Consider the following 24238-nt stretch of genomic DNA (forward strand, 5'->3'; position numbering starts at 1 on the left):
CAACCCCCACCGCCGCCGCCGCCGCCGCCACCGCCGCTGCCACCGCCGCCGCCGCCGCCGCCGCCGCCGCCGTCACTGCCGCCACCGCCACCGCCGCACCACCGCACACCACCGAACAACCATCCCGACTGCCACGGCCGTCGACGACGAGTGACTGAGTCCTCCGATTATTATCTCATTTGCCGGCACAGCCAGCAGCACGCGTCGCCGCCGCACGGCGCGCTCTTCCGAGCCCGTACCGGAGATCCATAGATCATCCGCTGCGCCGGCCGAGCGTCCCCGTCGGATCGTCCTATCCGAAGAGCGACCTCGAGACTTCGCCGAGTCCGTCGCGTGTGCAGGTGAGTAGTGTGATCACACGAGGGTGACCGCGACTTCTTCCGCGCGTGCCGGAAGGGAAGCGCGCGCGCGACCTTCCGCGGACACCACGCGGTCGTAGGGGGAACCGCGGGAACAGGGAGGGGGGCGAGAATCTTGTTCGCGGGTATCTTGTGGTGTATCTCTCTCTGCGTCTGTTTTCCTCTCTTTCGATGTTCTCGTCTGCACTTGAAGCTGTGGGTTCCCTTTTAACCGCTCTTGTTATCTCGGCAGGAGACGAGAAGGCCGCTTCCCTTGGATTTCACGGCGGAAAGTACTCGGGACTTGCGCGGGCTCGGGACCCTTTCTCTTCGCAAAGGATGCGCTCGGCCGGCGCATTTCGCGGCAATAGTTTCAAACTAAACGCGTCGTCCTTGGCGAATCGCGGCCTCGCTCGGACTTGGCGTTCTCCTCTCTTCGCGAAGTCCTTGCGGCGCGCATCCGCCGGCAACACGGCGTGCTTCTGCATCGCTCAGCCGGTCGTTTAATGCGCCGCTTGTTGTTAAACATACCCGTTATGCATGTTGCATCAGCATGATAATCGAAACGATCGACCGGCCGAACGTTTTGTTTTCTTTCTTGCGGAGTGCAGGAGCGAGGCGCGACTCACGATCGCGATGACGACGATCGTCACCCTCGCCGCGACCGTCGCGCTCGTTTATTAGCATTACACTTGCCGCAGGGCTGCGAGATCCCTTCGCCTTTCGCACGATGTCTTTATGTAGCCCCGTATGTAATATTATCCTATTCTTTCGGTCGACGGAAAGAACGAGACCTCTTCTTTTTCTTCTTCCCCTTCTTCTTTTTCTGTTTCTTCTTCTTCTTCTTCTTTTTCTTGTTTTTCCTCTTCCTCCTCTTCCTCGATGTTGTAGATAATCGCAAAATTTTCTCTCGGCAGTAGCTCAATAATTTTTCTTTCTTTACGACATGTATACTCGATGCAATAATTGATTAAATTATAAAATTTCTTAAGATCGAGAAGAAGAAAGTGACTGTAAAGACTCAAAATACACCGAATGCGATGCTTTCGCGTCAGATTGCTTCCTCGTGAAGAGAGTTTCGCTATGAGTTCTTTTTTTGGGCTGAACCCTCGCACATCTCTATTCTTTCGGTCCACGGAAAGAACGAGACCGCTTCTCCTTCTTCTTCTTCTTCTTTTCCTGCTTCTTCTTCTTCTTCTTCTTCTTCTTCTTCTTCTTCTTCTTCTTCTCCTTCTTCTTCTTCTTCTTCTTCTCCTTCTTCTTCTTCTTCTTCTTCTTCTTCTTCTTGTTTTTCCTCTTCCTCCTCTTCCTCGATGTTGTAGATAATCGCAAAATTTTCTCTCGGCAGTAGCTCCATAATTTTTCTTTCTCTACGACATATATACTCGATGCAATAATTGATTAAATTATCAAGCTTCTTAAGATCGAGAAAAAGAAAGTGACTGTGAGGCCTCGAAATACACCGAATGCAATGCTTTCGCGTCAGATTGCTTCCTCGCGAAGAGAATTTCGCTATGAGTTATTTTTTTTGGGCTGAACCCTCGCATATCTCTATTCGTATGCTCGATTATCCTTCTGTTATTTATCTGTCATCTGTCGTACTATCACAGATATGATTGTCGTCTGCAAGATTGTCGCGAAAGTATCTTCACTTTACGCTCAGTCGGATTTATCGTAAAACCGAATAAGTCATTTGTGATAAATCCTTAAGACAAAGTCCGTCGCAAGCAACGGAGTCGGACCGTAATTATTTTTCGGGGGAGTGTGATCTCTCTCTCGCTCTCTCTCTCTCTCTCTCTTTCTCTTTCTTTCTCTTTTACTCTCTTCCTCTCTCTTCGCCACCACCCGCAGATCTTCCGGCGGCGTTCGCGCTCCTTCGCGCGCGCAGCGCGCAGAGGGAAAAAGACGTTTGAATTACGCGGAGAGTTCAACCGTAAAAAAGCCTGGATTCTGCTGCGACCGACGCTTTTTTTCTCCCTATGCAAAGCGAGGCCGTTCTGTCGCGAGAGCGCCCCGCAATAAAAATATTTATGCGGACGGTAAAAGAATCGCGCACTCTCTTTCGCGCGCGCGAGCGCGTTTCTTCGAGGAGGAGCAAAGTGCGAGCGAAGCGTGAGGATGGTACTCGAGGCGTGCCACCAGGCTTTCGTTATTCATGTTTTATCGGGGCGGCTTCGATTAATTGTATCGGAGAGACGTATCGCGCAGGCGATGTAAATCCACTTACGAATTTTCCGGGCAACCTTCCACGAACTTATCCGCTACGATGCGTTTCACGTCGGGTCGGATCGAAAATTTTAAAGACCGTCGCATTAGTACGTTGTTCTTAATCAGCACCGGCGAAAAGAATATTTGGTGTTCGTAACTATGATCGCATAATGAAATGTAATCAGGATAGAGAGAGAGAGAGAGAGAACTATTTCTATAATAAATATTACTACAGTGTTCATGATAATAATCATACACGTGTATTGAAACTATTGCTCTTTTGTTGAAACAAGAAAACATAATTTGGGGCTCAAAATTATCATAACTTTAGTAATAATTTTATAACTTTAGTTAACAATTTTTTTTCTCTCAGTGCGTACTTAAGGGGAGACATTTCTGTGCGCGGCAGGTCGAAGACTCTCTCTCCTCCCTCTCCCTCTCTCTCTCTTTCCCTCTCTCAGACGGGGCTTTACAGCAGGATGCGCCCAGCCCAACCTCAAGGAACATCTTTCCGGAGGATACTTTCAGAAATAATATTTGCGCAAGCTGACTATAGAAAAATATGTAAAAATGGTTAGAACGGCCGAAAGCATCGAGGGCGACGTGGCCGGGGCCACAGTTGCCTTCGGGGAGGCGCGGAAGGTGCGCGTCCGCGATATTCAACAACACGAGATAAAACAGACGACGGCTCCGCAAATTGGACGCCGGCAATTGTGTCAAAATATTTCTTTTGCTCGAGCGCGCAATTTTTATAGGGAATATCGCGCGGGCGACGGAAAGAAAAATACGCGCGCCAACTGACGATCTTCGTAATGGAAATACCGGCGCAAGGCTTTACACACAGCGGCCGGTGTGCAAACGCGGCGTAGAAAAGCTCACGCGGGAACAGAAGTGTCCCGTCGAATTCGACGGAGCCGAATAAACCGGCCAAGCGGGCGGACGGGTGGGTGGGGAGCAGCGGCGAGGGCGGGATGCGAAAAAATTTCACACCAAGCGCATTTTAACGACGTACATAATGAGAGAAGAAACATATTATAAAGCCGGGTAGAAGTCACACGAGAAGAAAACAGAAAAAGGAAGAAACAGAGAGAGAGAGAGAGAGAGAGAGAGAGAGAGAGAGAGAGAGAGAGAGAGAGAGAGAGAGAGCGACTGCACGATCTCTCTCGACGACTCTCGTTCAGCATCCCGCGATGGAGATGCCGATGATGAAGTGAATGCCGAAAGGAGGCTACGGCGAGCTGGAAGAAAAGAGACCGAGAGACGCGACGGGAGGGGTTGCGAGCAAGAGGACCGGAGTTTAAGAGAACGACGGGGTGGCGGCGGCGACGGCGGCGGCGGCGGCGGCAGCAGCAGCGAAGGGTGCGCAGGGTGGTGGGGCGAGCACGAGGAAGAGGAAGAGCAGAAGAGCAGCAGCGCGAATGCAAATATTCGCAGCGACAGAGATTGAAACAATCCGCCAATTAGAATCGTCGACGCGAACGGGATTATGCAGATTCGCGCCGCCCGGTGGCGGAGGGGACTGGCAGCTGCCGCAGCGCGAGCGAGCTTAATTCAATCCGCCGAGTTGTCTTATGAATCGTAAACCGGCCTTCCCTCGCGCCGCGTGAAACCGAGACTGACTCTCTCGTTTTGTGCCTCTCTCTCTCTCTCTCTCCCCCCCCCCCTCTTCCTTCTTCTCGCGGTGCCGTCGGTGATGAGGATGACGAAGAGGACGATGAAGAAGCGACGGATGCTGCGACGACGTCGGAGTGATTCGCGCGCGCGCGCGCGCCAGTCGCGCCGCTCGCCTCGAGCGGAATAATAATATAACGGCGGCCCCATAAAGTCCCCTTTACGGTCTTTAGAATATAGCCATCGCCACCGCCTAGCGGTCGCTATCATTATCTCTTAAACGAGTCTGAAAAAATCGCCCCGACGCCCCGGAGGATTTTCTTCTCTTCGTTTCCCATCTCCCTTCTTTCCATCTCTCTCTCTCTCTCTTCCTCGCGCGCGCGCGTAAGGTAATGCCGCGTGCTGGTCGCCTCTTCGCGACGCCTCTTCGCGTGAGTGCGCATCGAGGCACTCCGTAAAATTGAAGATGCACGGGGAAAATGCGCGGGCGAGAACGGAGGCGGCCGCCGCCGCTGCCGCCGCCGCCGCCGCTGCCGGAGGAACGCAAGGAACGTACGAGGAATTTTAACGAATGGGTCCTCGAATGATGATCTCGTCGACGCTCCGTCGACGCTCGTCAGAAGGAGACTTCACGCTGACGCTCCTCACCCAGCTCCCTCAAATCTCTCTGCTTTTTTCTTTATTTCGATAAACGAGAGCGTCTCTCGTTCGAGGTCAATCGCGAATTTGCACTTCGACATCGGCGGCTCGGCGGATATCTCGCGTCGTTACATCGCGCGAAGAAGGCCGCGAGCGATTCTGTCAGCGCGACCGCAACTTCGACGCGCGTATCCCGCGATACGGACGGACGGAATTATGGCCGCGCCGTTGCAACGGCGGCCGGCGCCGGCGACGGGCAGCGTATTTATCACGAAGAGTAAAACTGACAGCAGTCCATTTCCCGTTCGTCCTGCCTGTCTGGCTGAACATAATATCTCCTGACGAAACAACGTGGACGCCGTTTGTTTGGGAAACAATGGACCGAAACAATGCCCGATCCCTCTCTCGCTCTCTCTCTCTTTCCGCGCGCGCGGACGCGGACCTCCGCTCTCGCTCTCTTCTGCTTTCCACGCCCCGTTGCTCTTCGGTCTTTCCGCCGACGAGGGGCAGAGAGAGAGAGAGAGAGAGAGAGTGAGAAAGAGAGAGAGAGAGAGAGAGAGAGAGAGAGAGAGAGAGAGAGAGAGAGAGAGAGAGAGACAGACACACATCGACCCTTTCGGAAACCTCTGCTTTTTCCTGCCGCAGAGGAAAATTTCTTCGACTACGTCGACGACGACGACGACGACGACGACAATTAGACGCAGTCATCGATTAACAAAGTCGCGAAATCGAGGGTTCGCGATCTCCTTCGAGAGTCTATGTCCCCACGCGACGATTCGCGTTCCTCGGTAATATGAGTCTCCTCCGCGGAGAGGCGAGAGAGATAATATTCCTATCAGATATTCGCGATGGATTCTTTCTCGACGACGACGTTGACGTTGAGATCGAACATCCGCGTCTGCGAATTCACGCACACGCGCGCGCGTGTGAGAGAGAGAGAGAGAGAGAATCTCCTGGATAACTTCTCCCCCGGGGGAGCTCTCGCGCACAGACGAAACCGAACGTGCGCTTGACAGAAATTAGTATTCCTTAATGGATGACGCGATACCAGACCGGGTTCATCCCGTTCCCTGCCGCAGACGCCGCTTCCTCGGTCTTAGACTTAAGGCCGGGAGCCGTTCAATTAATTTCAGGGAAGACAATAGTACCTCACTTCCACGTCGTCGAGTGGCGCTCGTACGCGCCTCGTACACACTCATTACATCGTCGAGTCCCACGTTGCCGCTGCCTTCTTATGTTCGGGATATCCGCGATCGCGTTGAAGCGCGCAAATTCACCTACGCTGTTTCTCAATTATCGCCGAGATACTCGCCTTGGAAAAACACGTCCGATTACACGCGGCAGTAGAGACGGTCCCTTCGATCTCCGCGATAAATAGCGATTACTATAATCAGGGTTGGCAAAGACCAATCAACATACAGGTCAGTATGATGGGTTGCTTGTTCCTATTTGGGCGATAATGCAGAGGTTGCCGAAAAAAAGTCACTCGTTGACTTTGTTGATAATGATATTCGTAGTTATGACAAATACAACTAACACTTTACACCGTGATCGTTATGACAGTTTACCGACCGTTTATCGCCAGCAGTTGAGCCTCATTGAATTAAAAAGGATGTTCAAAAAAGTGGAACTGAGAAATAAATATTACGGAATTAAGCAGGATAAATAAGAGTAATAGTTAAAGAGATAAATAATACGACATACTTTCTAGTTTCGCACAAGTTTAAATTGCGTTTCTAGTCGATTCATACTTTTGCAGAAGCGATCTTTTGTAAAAACATGGATGAAGTGCAGTATATAAGACTTTTAAATATTTTCGTATCGTTCTTTCTAATCTCCAGTTTCTATCGAATTTTTCAACGTAAGAAAGCAATTAGGAAATTATGCGAAACCAAAAAATATGTTGTATTACTTATCTCTTTAAGTATTATTCTCATTTATTCTGCTTACTTCCGTAATATTTATTTCTCAGTTTCACTTTTTTAAATATCTTTTTTAATTCAATGAGGCTCCTGTCAATAAACGGTCATAACGATCACGGTGTAAAGTTAGTTGCATTTGTCATAACTGGGAGCACGATACAAATGTCATGATAAACAAAGTCAACGAGTGACCTTTTCGGCAACCTCTACATTATTGTTCAAACAGGGACCAGCAACCCGTCATACTGACCTGTATGTTGATATTACCCCCTGTACATAATGTGATTAACGTCACGACTTACTTCTCTTCGGGCGCAACGACTTGTTAAGGCTGTGATTCCTCTGTTTTCGTTCGCAAAGATAACAGCGTTATATTTTCTGGATAACGCTGACGAGTATCTTTCTTTGGTTGTTACTTTGGCAACAGCGGCTCGTAAAGGAAAGGTCTCCGGAGAGTCTCGGTGAAAAATGTAGCAGAAGTTGCCGCGATTCTTCACTTCTTGAGTAACGACGGCGTGAGTCGTTCTCGGAATGAATAACGATAATTCTTACGAGTTACTCTCTTCAACGTGTGGCGGCTTCAATCGTGCGACGAGTTGCTACTTTGAGAAAGTTACTTTCCAACCCTGACTACGAGAAATCCGTATTAGATGATGCGGCGTAGAGCCGGAAACAGCTCAGGGTGACGTTTTTCATGGCGCGTTTCTCGCCTCTCGCGAGATCAATCGAAGCAATCCTCTCGGGAAATGACTCGCGTGATTTCTTTCCCCGAGCAGCTGCCGCGATGACGACGACCACCGGCGATCCGTCGACCCTGAAGACTCCGGCGTCGTTGTCGGGCGGCGACCTGGTGTCTCGCCTGTTGGCGGCCACTCCGCCGTACCTGTACAACGTGCCGCTGACGCCACACAGCTTCTTCTTCAGCGAGATGTTGCGGTCCTTCGTGCAGGCTAAGGCGGAGGCGCCGTCGGCCAGCGGCGGCGGCGGCGGCGGTGGCGGCGGAAGTGGCGGCGGCGGCGGAAGTGCCGGCGGTGGTAGCGGCGGTGCGCCGAACGCGTCGCGACGTCGCAAGCGCTCCTGGCGAGACGCCCGGGACCGGCCGCTGGAGCTGACGACGAAGGAACGGCCGCACCACCACCACCACCACCACCATCATCAGCACCCGGACAAGTACTTCCACACGACGCAGCAGCCGCCTCAGGGGCCGCCGGACGCGCGTCTGGAGAACGAGGCGAAGCGCGGCGACGTCTACTCGGACACGGAGAGCAAGGTCGGCGCCTACGAGCAGAAGCCCAACTTCGGCGCCGACATCCTCAAGCCTATCGACGAGAACAAGAGCGAGTTCCCGCGGCAGCACGGCAAGAGCTTCTACGACGAGCGGCCGCGGCACTTCGAGCAGGCGCAGCCGCCGGAGAACGTCTTCCCCGGCGGCGAGCCACGGAAAGTAAAGCCGGAGGAGTCGCAGCAGCTTGAGCGCAGGAGCTGCAACTTCGTTGACAGCGGCAGGAGCTACGACGATCGCAACGCGAAGAGCCTGCAGGTTGCGGGCCAGCAGCAGCAGCAAGAGGTGCCAGTGCAGCTGCCGGAGCAGAAGAAGCTGGACTTCTCGCGGGGTTTCCTGCCGGGGTTACCGGCGGCCGCCAGGGGCTGCGAGATCCTCCAAGGTGTCAAGGGCTTCGCCCTGCCCGGCAACTTGCCAGGCGGCCCGGACTTCTTACCCGGTCCGCTCTGGTACCCGCCGTACCCGATGCCGCAGTCCTACCCCGGCATCGACCCCCTGCACTTCTTCATCGATCTTCGCGTGTCCGGCCATATCTGGGATCGCAAGCACAGCGAGCGGCAGCTGCCTTTCAAGAGCAAGCACTGCTCGGCCTTCAGCGTGCCGCAGCAGTCGAAGGAATACAACGGCAACCGGCCGTTGAATCTCACCCGGGACGAGGCGACGACGTCCAAGTGCCAGGCCGACGAGAACACACGGGGCACCAATTACATCCTGAAGCATCTCACCAAGACGTACCGGGACATACAGCAGACGAGGGACGCGTCGTTCACGGAAAACGAGGAGAACTCCAAGGAGTCGCACGAAGGTAGGCTGTGCAATTTCGCGTACCGCGGCCCTCCCTCGCGCCGAACTGTCGCGTCGTTGTTTTTTCTTTCTTTCTTTCTTTCTTTCTTGCTGTTTTCTTCCGCGGACGGCTGCGACGGAGACCGAGCGAGGTTCGTATCACCCGGCGACGGTGAGGTACGTCGCGAAGTGCTCCCGCAGCGGAAACGGAAACGCGCGAAGATGACACGCAGAAGCCAAGATGTACGATTGTTTTCTCCGAAAGAGGAGCGACTGATGCCGTCGGTACCGAGGCTCAATCTGTTAGCTCTCCGAACTCGGGCGGTACGCAGCGAAAATCCGCATCAACATGCGCTTTTGATCTCGGCGAATGAATCTTTTGACGCCTGGCAGCGTCGCGACTAATGAACGACGTTGTTTCTTCGTTTTTCGTTGATAACGATAACGAGCTGGGGCAATTGAGTCCTCTGAGTAGCGGCGGCAAGTACAATCGCTAGTTTCATCGTATTTTTAGCAGCGAGGAACTCTGAGGAAAACAGGGTCGAAGAAATTCGGTGACAGTGACAGAAATTGCAGCGCGACGATGACACAATCAAACGCGTTCCGATCGGAGGAGCAGAGTTTCTGCTTCTCCTCAGCCAAATTCGGTTTTTATCGAAAGACCTTTGCAAAGAAAAGTATTCAGTTGAATAAAAGAATTGTTTAGTGAAATATGAACGATATAGAAATTTAGTTCTTAAGAACTAAAAGTTCTTGGTTGTGCTGTCGTCACGATAATCCGATCAATCTTCTTCCCTTTGCGTGAGTAACTATGATGGTAACGATAGTGAATACACTTGAAGTGTAAGTTATTTGCTTCGCGCATTATTACCGATTTTCCATCGCGTCAACGTGAACATTTCCGACGATACACACACAGGGAGAAATGCTTGGTTGAACGAAAGACTTTTTTGGCGAACGCATGAATGGAAATTTCAGTTGAAGTTATCAGAATTCAATCCAAATTACTAAAATTTCTGGTCAACAGAATTCTGCCGACAGAATTCTGATAGTTTTTCAGCCGGAATTTCCGAATCGTTCGTATCTCACTGGAAAATTGATTTCTTCAACAAGACATGTTTCTCCGTGCGCGCTCCTTCTTCGTTCTTCGCAAAGAAAAATATTCACTTGAATGAAAGAATTTTCTGGTGAAATATGAACGACACAGGAATTTGGGTCGAAGAATCGGCTTGTCAGGATTCAGTCTAAATCATTACGACTTCTGATTAGATTGAATGCACAGAATTTTTAACCGGAATTTCCGAATCGTTCGTATCTCATCGGGAAATTAATTTCTTCAACAAGACGTGTCTCTTTGTACGCGCTCCTCCTTCGTTCTTCGCAAAGAAAAATATTCAGTTGAATGAAAGAATTTTCTGGTGAAATATGAACGACACAGGAATTTGGGTCGAAGAATCGGCTTGTCAGGATTTAATCTAAATCATTACGACTTCTGATTAAATTGAATACACAGGATTTTGAACCGGAATTTCCGAATCGTTCGTATCTTATCGGGAAATTGATTTCTTCAACAAAACATGTTTCTTCGTGTGCGCTCCTTCTTCGTTCTTCGCAAAGAAAAATATTCACTTGAATGAAATAATTTTCTGGTGAAATATGAACGACGCAGGAATTTGGGTCGAAGAATCGGCTTGTCAGGATTTAATCTAAATCATTACGACTTCTGATTAAATTGAATACACAGGATTTTCAACCGAAATTTCCGAATCGTTCGTATCTTATCGGGAAATTGATTTCTTCAACAAAACATGTTTCTCCGTGTGCGCTCCTTCTTCGTTCTTCGCAAAGAAAAATATTCACTTGAATGAAATAATTTTCTGGTGAAATATGAACGACGCAGGAATTTGGGTCGAAGAATCGGCTTGTCAGGATTTAGTCTAAATCATTACGACTTCTGATTAAATTGAATACACAGGATTTTCAACCGGAATTTCCGAATCGTTCGTATCTCATGGGGAAATTGATTTCTTCAACAAAACATGTTTCTACGTGCGCGCTCCTTCTTCGTTCTTCGCAAAGAAAAATATTCACTTGAATGAAAGAATTTTCTGTTGAAATATGAACGACACAGGAATTTGGGTCGAAGAATCGGCTTATCAGGATTCAGTCTAAATCATTATGACTTCTGATTAAATTGAATGCACAGAATTTTCAACCGGAATTTCCGAATCGTTCGTATCTCATCGGGAAATTAATTTCTTCAACAAGACGTGTCTCTTTGTACGAGCTCCCTCTTTGTTATTCGCGAAGAAAAATATTCAGTCGAATGAAAGAATTTTCTGGTGAAATATGAACGACACAGGAATTCAGTCTAAATTGTTACGACTTCTGATTAAAACTTGAACACACAGGATCTTCGTACTTTCAACCGGAGTCTCCGAGTCGTTCGTATTTCGCCGAGAAATCGTTTCATTCGACCGGACATTTTCCTCCGTGTGGTCTCCGGGAAAGCAAACGAAAACAGACAATTCCGTCCAAAGTGATCCCCGCTGACCCGACGGAGGGAGAAGGAGGGCGCGTGCATGCCGCGGCCACGACGAAGCGTGCGTAATCTCGCGATGCTTTTCAAGCTGGCGATGAGGACGTCGCGAAGGTGGAGGACTCCGGCAGCGCGGCGGCCGCCAGCCCGGAGGAGGAGCGGAAGGATCTGCGCGCCTTGATCGGCCTCGAATTAGTGGTGGACTACGTGAAGGAGCCGAAGGGCGACCCGCCGGCCGAGCAACAGATCTCGCAAGTAACGGAATAACTCGCCGCGACGTTGCGCGGACTCGCAGAGGAACGCGGCCCGGTCTTTCCGCTCTCTAATCGCTAAGATAGTCGTGTAGCGTCGTTAATCGCATCCTCCGTTCGACACCTCCACGAATTCTGCACTCGATCGCGCCACCGTCTCGCCGTAATGTAGCACCTCACCTGATCTCACCTCACCTCACCTCACCTTACCTCGCCTCATCTCGCCTCACCTCGCCTCACCTCACCTGACCGACGAGTCACACGTCGCGCAAGATCGCGCGTCGAAGGCCCGATCTCCCCTTTTACTTACAGTGTGTATGTGTGGGTACGTGTGTATATGTGTGTATGTGTGTGTGTGTGTGTGTGCGCGCATGTGTGTGGGTGTGTGCGAGGTATCCGTCGTGCGACGATCGTAGACCGCTCGTTGTTCGCCCGAACGTGATCGTCGCGGTTTCCCCCATCTTTTCCCAAAGCGCGAAAATTTCTCGTGCCGAGCAAGAGGGAGAGGCAGAGGGAGAGAGAAAGAGATTCACACCGCTACTCATCCTAGAGTCTCGTAGAGTCTTTGTCGCACTTTTGCATACGTCTTCGGAGACGCCGCGTTTCGAACGTGTCGCAGTTATCGCTTGCTCGAATCGACGACGGTCAACGACGTTGTCTTCGCCGGCACGATTCTGCACATTTGATAGCGCGGAGCGGCTCAACCGTGGAGAGAAAGAGAGAAAGGGAGAGAAAGAGAGAGAGAGAGAGAGAGAGAGAGAGAGAAGGGGAGAAAGAAAGAAAGAAAGAGAGAAAGAGAGAGAGAGAGAGAGGAGGGGGGGAGAAAGCGAGGGAGGAAAAGTTACGAAATCATTTTACAGCGGAAATTGAAGGGTCGCGGACGACCTTATCGGAGTGGTAGCAGCTCCGATCCGAATTCGATATGTGATATGCACTGTAAATATTATAATAGTACTCCGATGTATCTATATGTATTGATAGAACGTATTCATTGTTGTAAATTGAACGTAATAAAAGCGATGCGATTTAACTGTATTATCTGTCGATATTTCCATCGGCCTGCGATTCCCGCCTGCCGCGAGCTTCGCGCGTAAGCGACGCGCAATCACGTGCTGTCGTGATTGGCTATGACGCGAAGTTCCAGGATCACCTCGCCCTTATTATTGCCGTTCAGCTTCATCGACTTCCGGCCCCTCTCCGGCAGGAAGATCACGTCGTCGTAGCCGTTCCTCCTACCCGCAACCGGCTCGCCCAGTCTGTAGTACGCGATCGGCCGGTCCGTCTCTCGGCTCAGCTCGATGTACGGCTTCTCCGGAGCAATGACGGTGTACACCTGGTGCAAGGACACAACATCGTCAAGCTCGGGGCGACTCGCCTCGCAGAGATTCCACGCGCGTGGCTGTGACACTAACAACGAGCGAGTCGAGTCGCGAAGAAGAAGACGCGACGTGTTCGACGAAAGCACGCTAAATAATCGCGATCTGTCCGCGACGTCTCGATTAAAATCGAAGTTACAAGTCAGAGGTTTACTCGATAACCAAGAGCGAAACCTCGTCAGCAGCTCGGGCTGACGAGGAACATGGAAACTTTGTGTAGCACCAGTCTGTATCTTTCCGCGAGAACCAACGTCTTACCGAAACCGTCGCGGCGAAAACATGGCGGAAAGGTGGGGAAGGGTGGCGTTAAGCGGGTTGTGTCAACCCCCGTTGAAAGGAACCCGGGACGCTGGCGGGCAGCCGGCTTATGAGATTGTTCACACTGACCTTCCTGGTCGGAGTCACGACGTTCTCGTTCTCGAGGAGGGGCTCCCCCGCGGAAAAGGCGAGGTCGAGATCGCGGGAGGACTGCTCCAGAATCGCCGCGTCGTTGTTACGCGGCCCGTCTACATTCTCCAGATAGTAAACCTTGCCGTCGGCCTGGCGAGTCGCGACAGAGACGACGAGCACAAAGAGAATAGCTCTCCTCATATTTGATCGCGCGCACTCGCTCGCTCGCTCGACGCTGCTCTGGCTGGCGACGCGTCAATGGTCCGCGAAGATAATGGAACGAAAGTTTCGCCGTGCCAGATGCCAGACTCGTTAATCCGCGCTAAGGCGATTATTGGTCGCCATGCGCGGGATCAATTAATTAAACGCGTGGCAAAGGGAATGACGTTCTTGCGTAGGCTGAGGATTAAAATGTCCTCGCGCGCCACGCAAATGCCGCCGATGGCACACTACTCGCTGATCCTCCGCGTGAATAATTCCGGATGAACAAGGTACGGAGAGAGAGCGAGAGAGACAGGGGAGAGGGGGGAGGGGGAAACAGATATCAGCCGCAGGACGCTATTCTCGTCGATCCCTCGCGGTACACGTCCGCGTAACATTCGACAATAACGACGTGTCGAAGATACGACTCGAAAAAATCCGCGGACGGAGGTCCGCGAGAAGGAGGAGATATTACACGTGTCTCGCGTGTTAAATCTTCCGCCGGAAGAGAGGCGGCGCGCGCGCGCGCGCGCGCGTGTGTGTGTATACGCGGGCGTTTAATCGGCCGCGCGGCGCGTCTTCCTTTTTGTCTTGGAGCTGCGCTCGAGAGGGCACACGATGCATACGCGTGTCGAGGGAGTCGCGCGACGGGACGAGAGATATTAAAAACGACTTTTTCCAAAGGATCGCTTCCATTGACCGGGGGTTGCACCGCGGTCGGGTTCTGAATAATGCATGAAATTTGTTCCCCGGAATCGAATCGCGCCTCGTCACCGGCGCGCCGGCACCGCACGACGACAAGAGAGCGGGCATAAATCTAAATAATTTCAACCCTCGAATTTTTATTATTCCTATGACTACGATGGCGCGTACTCGCCCGCTCTCGCTCGTCCTCTCTCGCTCTCTCTCTCTCTCTCTCTCTCTCGCGGGCGCGCGCCCTCTCTTCTCGCTCTTGCTCTCGCTCTCTTTACCGTGTGCGTTGAATATGCATGCGCCGCTTTCCACACTTCACTGGAGTATAGTCGAACCTTTGTGCAACCGCCCCGTTGCCTCTATGCACATTACGCTTCTTGCATTGACCCACGCCGATCTGCCTCGGCCTCGTATGTACTCGTTAGCATTACCGTTGCACCGAAGTACGAAGTAACTTGGTGCGATGCGCGGCGTAATGCGCCATCGTGATACCCGCGACGAGGGCTCGCCCCGTTTTTTCAGCCCCCAAATTCAGCCGCCCCGGACAACTCGCGGCGTGCAAGGTCGCAATTTCGCCATTCTCGCAACTTTCGCAGTCACGTCGAGAGGAGCGGTGACGTCGGCGAGTCGTCGTCACGGCGTGTCGTTTCGGCCTTTAATCGAGAAGAGAGCACCCTCGGCTGGAAATTGGAATGCACGAAATTGCCGCGCGCCTCGCACGGATTTTCTCTCGTTGGATCGGAATATCAAAGGGAAGGGAACGGCAAGGAATTCCGTCTTGATTTCGCATCAACCCCCATTAATCATAAGTCTGCCGTTTTTGTGAACAACGTTTTTTTTCGTTAAATAAAATTTCACTCTCATGCTCACAGCGTCCGTAACTCCCACTTTCGTGTCTGCGCTTTCCAACAAAATGATAAAGACTTTCTAGGAAGTAAGCAGACTGACTTTTCAATTTGGAAACATTCGTGAAATAATCCTTGGACTTTAATCCCTTGCTGCATAGTGATCTTCCCAGAGTGTCACCTATCATCCAAGCTTGTTTTCCCAATAATTTAAATTCTTCACATACTTCTTTAACATATTTGGTTAAACTACTAAACTTGTTGAACCACTAAAATATTTCCCTAACTAATATAATGCATCACCTATTTTCAAATAAGTAATTTGTTATTAATAAGCATATACTGAACAAAACTGTCGTTTTTAGAGAATAAATTCGTTTGCACGGAATTTTAATAACGTATACTTCAAAATCATTATCTGGGGATTTATGGGATCGCTGAATACAAATCCGGTGTGAAAAATACAAAACTCAAAATGGCGGACGGAATTTTTTAAATCAGTTGAATTCGCTTGAAACTTGTTATTCGGGGATTTTTGAAGTCGCTGAATACGAATCCGGTGTGAAGAATACAAGATTCAAAATGACCGATCTCATATGGCGAACATAATTATAGAAATGAAACAGTTCAATTTGAAAATGGCTATTAATTGGGTTGTTTTAGACCATGATATTCTATAATTGATCGAAGATCTTTAATTTGCTCTTTTCGATAACGAATTTGTAATTAGCAGCCTCGAAAACTCCTAAATAATAAATTTCAAACGAATTCGGCTGATTTTGAAAATTTCGTCCGCCATACTGGATCCGCATTTTGAATTTCGCATTTTTCACACCGGATTTGTATTCAGCGACTCTAAAAATGCCTGAATAACAAGTTTCACAAAATGATATTCATTAGAAAAAAACGTGCAATAAAGGATTAAGATCTTGAGACAAGTCGCGCGTCATGCGTGTTCAGACGCAGAAACCCAATCAGAACAACAACATTAATTCGACGCCGATGAAGGTTGAATTAACATTGATTCAACGTTTCATCGACCATTTCAACGTTAAATCAACATCGACGAATCAACGTTATGATTCTGACTGGGGAGACGCGCATGCATACGAGATCCTCCGCTAAAGAATCGCGCAGCGATATAACAAGTGTGCTGTATGACGTATCGCTCGATTTATCGCGACAGATAAAATACTTCGGATTACATACAGACGTGGGCCGTCTCTCTCTCTCTCTCTCTCTCTCTCTCTCTCTCTCTCTCTCTCTTCTTCTTCTTCGAGTCTTGATACGAGCAAGACGTCGCGTGTGTACACCTCTCGTGGCCGGAGAAAAATCTAATATCCGAATTTTCCGGAGGAGTTAGTCATTACTCACGGCAGCGGATCGCGATAAATCACAGAGGGAATTAACGAGCGGCGAAGATGACACTGGGTCCCCTCCTCGGTCTCATCCTTCTCCTTCGCTGGTTTCCAGCCGGCTGCTGTGAAATATAGCCGGCAACTTTTCTCATACTTGAGAGTTTTCCCGCAACGATACCGTGCCGCAGCATGGTTGTATCGCACCGTACCGTGCCACGCTACGGGAGAGAGAACGAGAGAGAGAGAGAGAGAGAGAGAGAGAGAGAGAGAGAGAGAGAGAGAGAGTGAGTGAAAGAGAAAGAGAGCGAAAGACCGGGGGAGGAAGTTATGAAGTGGCGGCGGGATAAGTTAGAATGTAACACCGCGAGGGGCGGAACGATACACCGCTGTCGGTATCAGAAGCGATCAAGAGGACTTTCTAGCGGACATTATCACCTTTCTCCGTAATTGCCCTCCCCCTGTGTGGGTATTATTACAAACACATCGCTACTTTGAGATTCGTCCACGTGGACTCCCGCGGGATTTTACGATCCCGAGGGAAAAATCGTACGGAGGACAGATGCGAGGTGATGGTCACGCGGCTCCTGTGAACGCGATTCGCATGAATAAGGAAAAGTTTCCAACGGTAAAATTCACGCATGTAATCGGGATCGAGCGATATCCTTGGAGTTGTTTGATTACAGGAAGGATACATTCCAAAAGAGGATCGAGCTGATCTTCGCGCGATGCGAAATAACGTCTACTGATGCGGCTGGTTTTTATCAACTTTTTATTCGGTTGTAATACTGCGCGACTTCGATATTTTAAACTATTTTTTTTCTCTTCGAGGAGAGCACGCTCCGTGTAACAATTTTATTTAAAATTATGTTATAATATTCCTATTGCGCAACTTACACGGTTAATCCTCGCAGGATGTCTACTAGGACCATTTCTCCAACGGATAAAACAACACATTACGATGGACATGTACACAATATACGCTCAGTCAATGTAGGTCTCGACGAATGGTGGCGTACGTGTATTTGACTCGACGATAAAACAAAATTTTAAATGTCGCTTTGTAATACAAGTCGATGAAATCTGTGACGCTCGTTCTGCCATTGATATTAGATTCTCACAGAATTTGTTCTACGAAATTCTATGTATTGTACAAGATAAATTTTATATATATGTATATATATACATACATATATGTATATATTAAATATATATATTCTCAAAAAAATCTCAACGACTATAAAGTTGGTTCTTAGAATTTCTCTTTAATAGGTAAAATCTAGACGAATTCTTTTTGCAAAATATAAATGATCCGAAACGAATATTCACAGAGACTGAGCCACGAAAATATTTCTTTTTTTTTTATGAAAAGCAAGAGGAGGGAAGAATCGTTGCATTAATCTTTATGTGTGTGGACAAATACACATGGATAAACACGGCACCTCGAGACTCATACACGCGACCTTGACGCGAGCCTGACCACGGGCAAAGACGCACATTACGCGACTGTGCACAGTATAATGATGGTAGAAAATAGGGCACCCCTTCCATCGTGGGCGCGACGTTCTACGAGTATTTGGCAGTTCAGGTCTCAGATCGGCGACGCGTACACGTCTATTTCGCCTGGGCGGCGACCTTCTTGCAGATCTCGTCGGTATACTCGCTGCACTTGGCGGTGCCGCCTAGATCGCCGGTCAGGTACTTCGCCTCCTTGATGGTGTCATAAGCAGCCTGTTCGATGATATTCGCCTCGTTGGTTAAACCCATGTGCTTGAGCATCATTACTGCTGATAACAATAATGCTGTTGGATTTGCTTTATCCTGTCCGGCTATATCTGGTGCTGTACCATGTACCTGTAACACGTCGAAATTAGTCGCATAAGAAAATCTCGGAAAATGTAAAATTAAGTTTCAGAGATTAATCAAGCGTATAATGTAAGATTAACTTAATCGAAACTGGAGGACCAAGTTAATCCGATCGGTTGGAATTAATTCAGATTAGTTGGTATCAATAACAGATACGTACGGATTCGAAGAGTGCTCCGTTCAACCCAATGTTTCCACTTGGAGTGAGACCGAGTCCACCAACCAACCCAGCGCACATGTCCGATAGAATATCGCCGTACAGGTTAGGCATTACCAACACGTCATACTGGCTAGGATCTTGTACCATATTTAGGCAAACTGTATCTAAGTATTTCTCCTCAAATTTAACCATGGGGTACTTTTGCGCGGCTTCTCGGCAACATCTCAGGAACAAGCCATCCGACATCCTCATGATATTTGCTTTATGTACAGCGGTTACCTGTGCAAAAAAGTCTAGATCAATTCAGAATTCAGATACAGTACGTGACACGTCGCTCTCGCGAGATTTACATATTACTCGGATTCGGCGAGTTTGTTAAAGCATCGGAATCAAGAGGAAGCGAGTTCGGGCAGGCGGGCAGTCAGTCAACAACATGCTTTCGTTGGCGACCCATTTGAATGTATAATACCCATCTCCATCGTAAACACGTTTTTGCTCGTTTGACCAGTTTCAAAACAAGGCGACAAGACAGAAGCTAACGGTGAGACTAACAATAAGAGAAATTCTATTGATTCTGTTTATTACAAAGGCTACAACTCAAGTGTGTCGATTGTTGTCACTTTTATCGCTTGCTCTTGAGCTCTGTTGGTTGTGTTCAGAAGACATAACAGCTATACAACGGTTAAGTAATTCGTCAGTGTTATTGATTTGAATGTAAAAATATGATAGTAAAGACCACTAGAGTCACTAATCGCTCAGTGAGCGCTTTGTTTTCTGAACACAGTCATTATCTGTCTTAAACATATATATATATATATTTTCTTTGAATATCACCGTATCTGACCATATAATGTATGTAATTTTGACTTGTTCAAATTTTGTAACGGAGATTTTAAGCGTTTCTCCGTCGCGTACGTTTTATTCAAGACTCTCGGGCAGCCTCGTTCCGATATTTATCTCGCTCGCCATTCTCATGAGCGCACATACCTTTTTTCTATTATTGTCTCTGGCATATTGAAAAGCGAATTCTGCTACTCTAAGGGAAGCCTCCTCCGTAATTAATTTAATGGACTGTACTACGCCATCTACGATCTCGTGCTCTATACCGGAATATTCGCCCTCCGTGTTCTCTCGTATGGTGACAACGTCTACGTTGTCGTACAGCGTTTTATATCCCTCCAACGATCGGCACGGTCGTACGTTGGCATATAAATTGAATTCCCTGTAAAGATACAACTTTGTTAGCAATATAGGTCATAATCATAACAATTGCAATGATAAAGTCACGAACAGACGAATCAGTGCAAGATACGTGCATATCACACTTCATGCGCGAGACGTGCGCACCGATCATGTTTCCGAGCAATTGCTCGCGCTTATCAAGCGCGTTCGCGGTTACATAATCACGCATCACTTAAAGCGACCGTAATGACCCAAGATCCAGACAATACCTTCACATATGTCAGAGTTAATTTACAATTGCGCTCGATTGCATTGACTGACAATAGCGAGCTTACTTTCTGAGTGCCAAATTCAGAGATCTATGTCCTTTTCCTATGGGAGTCATGAGGGGACCCTTCAGGCCGATTTTATTCCTATTGACAGAGTTGATGGCTGCTTGTGGTATACCAAACTTGCCATCTGGACCCTTCACTGGTGTCACGTCAACGGATTCCCATTCTATCGGCACCTGTTATTTTAAATAAATATAGGAAAGATTAACTTGAAATATAAACTGGGAAAATTGATCAGGAATAAGCATACTTGTGTCGGAAATAAGAATACTGTATACCGTAGCATATATCAGAAGATACTATGAGTTGAGTAATCATATTACGCAATCAAAACATTGCTAGAAGTTAATCAGTATTGCTGATATTTTCTCATTTATTACGAAAGACTTCCTCTCTTAACTTTGTGTACTCGTACAGTGAAGGAAACAAATAGTATAAAGTTATAAGATATTCAGAGACAAAATATGGCGCAAGCTAGCTATCTCATATTATAGAAAACTCGCAATAGAAGTTTAGCAACAGCTACAAGAGATACAATGAATTGTCCTATATAATTGGATCAACTTGTATAGGGATAAGATTAAAATAAACACCTTGAGATGAGAGGTGAATCAGGTCACCTTGTAAAATACAACATGCAATGATAACCGAACGAAATTTACGTTACCTTGGCGGCATCGAAGATTTTCTGCACAGCTGCGGAGATCTCGGGCCCGATGCCATCGCCGGGAATAAGGGTGCATTTGTGTACTTTTTTGCTGTAAAGTCGCACACCGGTGAGCCTCGAGGAGATCTGCTAACATAGCACATATATAATTCGAAGCGGTTTCTTCGGATGCGGTCGAATCCGGCTAAGAATTGAATTCTCCGCGTCTAAGGCAAGAACACACTGGGACTGTTGAACCGCGGGGATCATCTTTGCGTAACAACAGCCTGGGGACTCGAACGTCGCAGTCGAGCTTATATACCGGATAGAATTTCAGGCTGCTCTCAACGGAAGGAGAATCGTCGTGCAGGAAGACGATGAGCCGTACGGAATTAGAACGTTCAACTATATCGCCAAGAGCGCAGGCAAAGATGGATGTAGCGGAGATAAGAGGAGGGAGAGAAAGAGAGACAAAGAGATAAGGAGAGAAGTGCATCGGTGTGAGAAAGCGAGACGAACGATACGATTCTAACCTTACTGGGTTAGCTGGGAGGACGTGGGCGATCAGGGTATTACGTAGAGCAGCTAAGTTCCTCAACTCGAGATTTCGCGCGACGTCGCGTCCCTACTTACTGCACTGCGGATCCAGTGAGCTGCCATCGTCGTAGTGGCTGATGCGTACCGTGCGAGAAAAATACGATCTGCGCTCGCTTGCGATTCGTTTTAAAGTCTCGGACAGGGAGTTTGCGTGTCGCAGCGACGACACGTCGGGAGAAGCGCGCGAGCGAGCGAGCGAGCACGCACGCACGCACGCAGCCGAAATGATCGAGGGAGAGCAGCCTCGTGATTGGTCCCGTTTAAGCGATGTCTTCTGCTACGATGGCGAATCGGTAGGGAAAAGTGGCGACTGATGTGTCGTCGTGCGCGAATCTGCATTTTTTCGCGGTGCAATCGGACATCTAATTAGACGGATTATTATCTTTTAATAGTAGCGCACGGAGACGAAAATCTAATGAGACGAACTTTGGTGTTAATAATACGCAACCTTGAAAAGGTTCTACTTGAAGCGGGAGAATGACGATCCATCTGGCGCCATCTAGCGGTGTTCTCGGGGACAGTTCCAAGTTGGCGACGGCTTGCCTATCCAAGCGCCATCCAAAAGTGACGCGAAGAATTTGATACACTTGATTAATTAGAATCTTGATCAAGTCATGTAACAATTAATTCTAAAATCTCTGCTGCGAACCGCCACTATTCCTATTGGCAAATCGAGGTTACAGACGATATGATGCATAGGAACTGCTCTTTATATAGTTTTCTCCCAGTCACATATTTATAGGATAAACTTTGAATAAAATATATTTAATACAATAAAATCATTTTATATATCTCAACGGATTTCTGAAAAAATACAAAGTTTGAATTTAATCATTTATATATAGATAGCCTCTCCTAATTGATTACATTAACAAAATGAGAGAACTACATAAACTTATTACTAAAATACATATACATATTGTGTAAGTGTACTGAATATGTATTATATATAAAGTACTATCATATCAATGTATATTGTGTGTACAAATTAATTTGGAAATAAGCAGTATACAAATATGTTATGCACAAAAAAGGTATATGGCATAATTGTCAAAGTAATAAAATATATAGATTATACATTTATTATAAGAGTATTAATATATAGTATCATATATTTAAAATTATCTTATCCATATGTAAACATATATATCTATCTTAAGTATATTATTTACTCGCTATGTCCTGCAGCTCTACGCAATAATACATATATTTTCTCTTTAATCCAATCCTTATTATATGGAGCATAAGTATTAGTTGATTTTTGGTACACAAGACATGACAAGTCCGTCAACTGGTCAACAAAATCAAACAACTGACTGATATCATAGGTAATAGTTGGTGTATTTGGATTCCGTCTTTTTAAATGTTCTTCGTAAATTTTACAAACACCTATAATTAACAAATAAATTATATTGATACAAATGAATATATATTAAAATATGTACAACAATATAAATTAATCCAAATATCTTGCAAAAATCTCTAACCATCTATAATATAACGCTTCAAAATATTAAAAAAGTATGATATAATATTACCTTCCATGCATTCATTAACACTTTCATAATCTGAATATGTTCTTGTTTCAGGTCTGTGACCAGGTTGTACAAGTAATATTGTATGAGACTAAAATAAAATCAGCATAAAATTAATTAATATATATGAATCATACACACACATATACACACATGTACATGTTGTGTGGTTATAATTTGAAAAATTTCAGGCAATAATATATCAGACAATATTTACATTGTTCAAATTATAAATAATATTATCTATATATTCTGATGATCAGTTCTTTATAGCTGCATATGTTATATTTTCTTGCAATTTCCTTTTTCTATTAAATATATACCAAATTTATTTATTTCACTTTAATATGCTTACTATCATATAATGTTTAATAAATTCTTCTGGAAGATTGTTATTAATTACACAAGACTGCACAAAGTATTAAAGTAGAACTTCTATTGAATACAGCCAATGATAAACATTAAATATAGAAAAAATATAATGCATAAAGCATTGATCCTTAATTAAGCAAATTTCCTGCAAAAGATTACAAATCTTTGTAATTTTCTTTCTATTCTATATTTATAATATTTAATTGATACATATTAATCTAGTATGTATAGTTTAACAAAACATGTTGCGGTAATTTCCACATGAGAATAAAAATGCTCCGAATTATAGGTTATGATGCAATTTGTATTTGGTTTCATATGTACAGATGAAAAATAAATTCATAAAATATTATGCACAGAGATTATAATAATGCGAAACTATCTATTACAAATGAAAATGTAAACGATTTATATAAGCAATTAAGGGCTCACCATTTTTTTCGTATTTGCTTGTAACTGATTTTCTAAGGAACGTTGGAGAGAGATTCGGAGGCAGTAATCTGGATATTTCTTCCTCAAGCACTTTATATCCTACAAAAAAATAAATATCCCGATTAAATATAATCAAATATGTAACGAAATCACATTCAGCAAATATTGTTCTTTTACACTTTATGGCAAGGGTGGATAAACTGAAATGGCGGTCAAAGATTTTCAGTTATATTCAAACACACACTGTTTCTGTTCTTTATAGGTGAACTTGCGTTGGTGTGATAAATAAATCGACCATAGACATTTATAATACACTAGATTGCTAACTTTAATTCCGTTGACTTGACGTCACAGAAGCAAAAGAAACCTGAAAACAGGGTCGTTTTATTTGATGTTGCTTGGGATGACTGTTCAATACATCATTTATGTCCATTTTTAAGATGAAATTACTTAATTTAATTATTCAACTTTATAATTAAATCTAAACAAATTTTTCCGTACATACAATAAGCTCATTATGAGATATTTATGGCAGAGAGAAGAAGAAGAGGTGTCACGGGCCGCTTTTAGCCGAGTCAAGTGCGAAGCGCTCTCTGTACAACCGTGCACATGAACTAACGATGTCAGTGTCCACGATTCTTTACTGATTTCCCCCACTACGCGCGCACGCATAGCCGGTTCGG

At 46.7% G+C, this 24238-nt stretch overlaps 4 protein-coding genes across 8 annotated transcripts; 1 reads left to right on the plus strand and 3 right to left on the minus strand.

Annotated features, from left to right (window-relative positions):
- Positions 1–65: 65 nt before the first annotated feature.
- Positions 66–12298, plus strand: LOC105184282 (uncharacterized). 2 transcript variants are annotated; one of them, XM_019841947.2, is made up of 3 exons: positions 66–341; positions 7495–8805; positions 11414–12298. In XM_019841947.2, exons 2-3 carry the CDS (start codon positions 7503–7505, stop codon positions 11587–11589), a joined length of 1479 nt encoding a protein of 492 aa, XP_019697506.2. In that variant the 5' UTR covers positions 66–341; positions 7495–7502; the 3' UTR covers positions 11590–12298. The 2 variants fall into 2 exon arrangements, with proteins under 2 accessions (XP_019697506.2, XP_025157244.1); XM_025301459.1 differs by having other exon boundaries at positions 11324–11457.
- Positions 12299–12372: 74 nt separating this feature from the next.
- On the minus strand, positions 12373–13782 carry LOC105184257 (hypothetical protein). Its single transcript, XM_011142949.2, has 2 exons — positions 13337–13782; positions 12373–12906 (listed from the first exon to the last, which is right to left on the minus strand). The coding sequence occupies exons 1-2, from the start codon at positions 13538–13540 to the stop codon at positions 12679–12681; spliced, it is 432 nt and encodes a 143-aa protein (XP_011141251.1). The 5' UTR covers positions 13541–13782; the 3' UTR covers positions 12373–12678.
- Positions 13783–17186: 3404 nt separating this feature from the next.
- Idh3a (isocitrate dehydrogenase [NAD] subunit alpha, mitochondrial) lies at positions 17187–21459 on the minus strand. 2 transcript variants are annotated; one of them, XM_011142947.3, is made up of 6 exons: positions 21253–21459; positions 20641–20769; positions 19977–20149; positions 19447–19681; positions 18460–18738; positions 17187–18287 (listed from the first exon to the last, which is right to left on the minus strand). In XM_011142947.3, the coding sequence occupies exons 1-6, from the start codon at positions 21277–21279 to the stop codon at positions 18048–18050; spliced, it is 1083 nt and encodes a 360-aa protein (XP_011141249.1). In that variant the 5' UTR covers positions 21280–21459; the 3' UTR covers positions 17187–18047. The 2 variants fall into 2 exon arrangements, with proteins under 2 accessions (XP_011141249.1, XP_011141250.1); XM_011142948.3 differs by having other exon boundaries at positions 20641–20766; positions 21253–21450.
- An 857-nt stretch (positions 21460–22316) lies between these two features.
- e(r) (enhancer of rudimentary) lies at positions 22317–24165 on the minus strand. Of its 3 annotated transcripts, XM_025301494.1 has the most exons (5): positions 24061–24165; positions 23733–23922; positions 23556–23654; positions 22755–22842; positions 22319–22605 (listed from the first exon to the last, which is right to left on the minus strand). In XM_025301494.1, exons 3-5 carry the CDS (start codon positions 23556–23558, stop codon positions 22385–22387), a joined length of 312 nt encoding a protein of 103 aa, XP_025157279.1. In that variant the 5' UTR covers positions 23559–23654; positions 23733–23922; positions 24061–24165; the 3' UTR covers positions 22319–22384. The 3 variants fall into 3 exon arrangements, with proteins under 3 accessions (XP_019697463.1, XP_025157279.1, XP_025157280.1); XM_025301495.1 differs by lacking the exon at positions 24061–24165 and having other exon boundaries at positions 23733–23923; XM_019841904.2 differs by lacking the exons at positions 23556–23654; positions 23733–23922; positions 24061–24165 and adding an exon at positions 23107–23191 and having other exon boundaries at positions 22317–22605.
- Positions 24166–24238: the final 73 nt, after the last annotated feature.

Source organism: Harpegnathos saltator, unplaced genomic scaffold (assembly GCF_003227715.2).
Source record: "Harpegnathos saltator strain DR-91 unplaced genomic scaffold, Hsal_v8.6 scaffold425, whole genome shotgun sequence".
NCBI classification, from domain to species: Eukaryota; Metazoa; Arthropoda; class Insecta; order Hymenoptera; family Formicidae; genus Harpegnathos; species Harpegnathos saltator.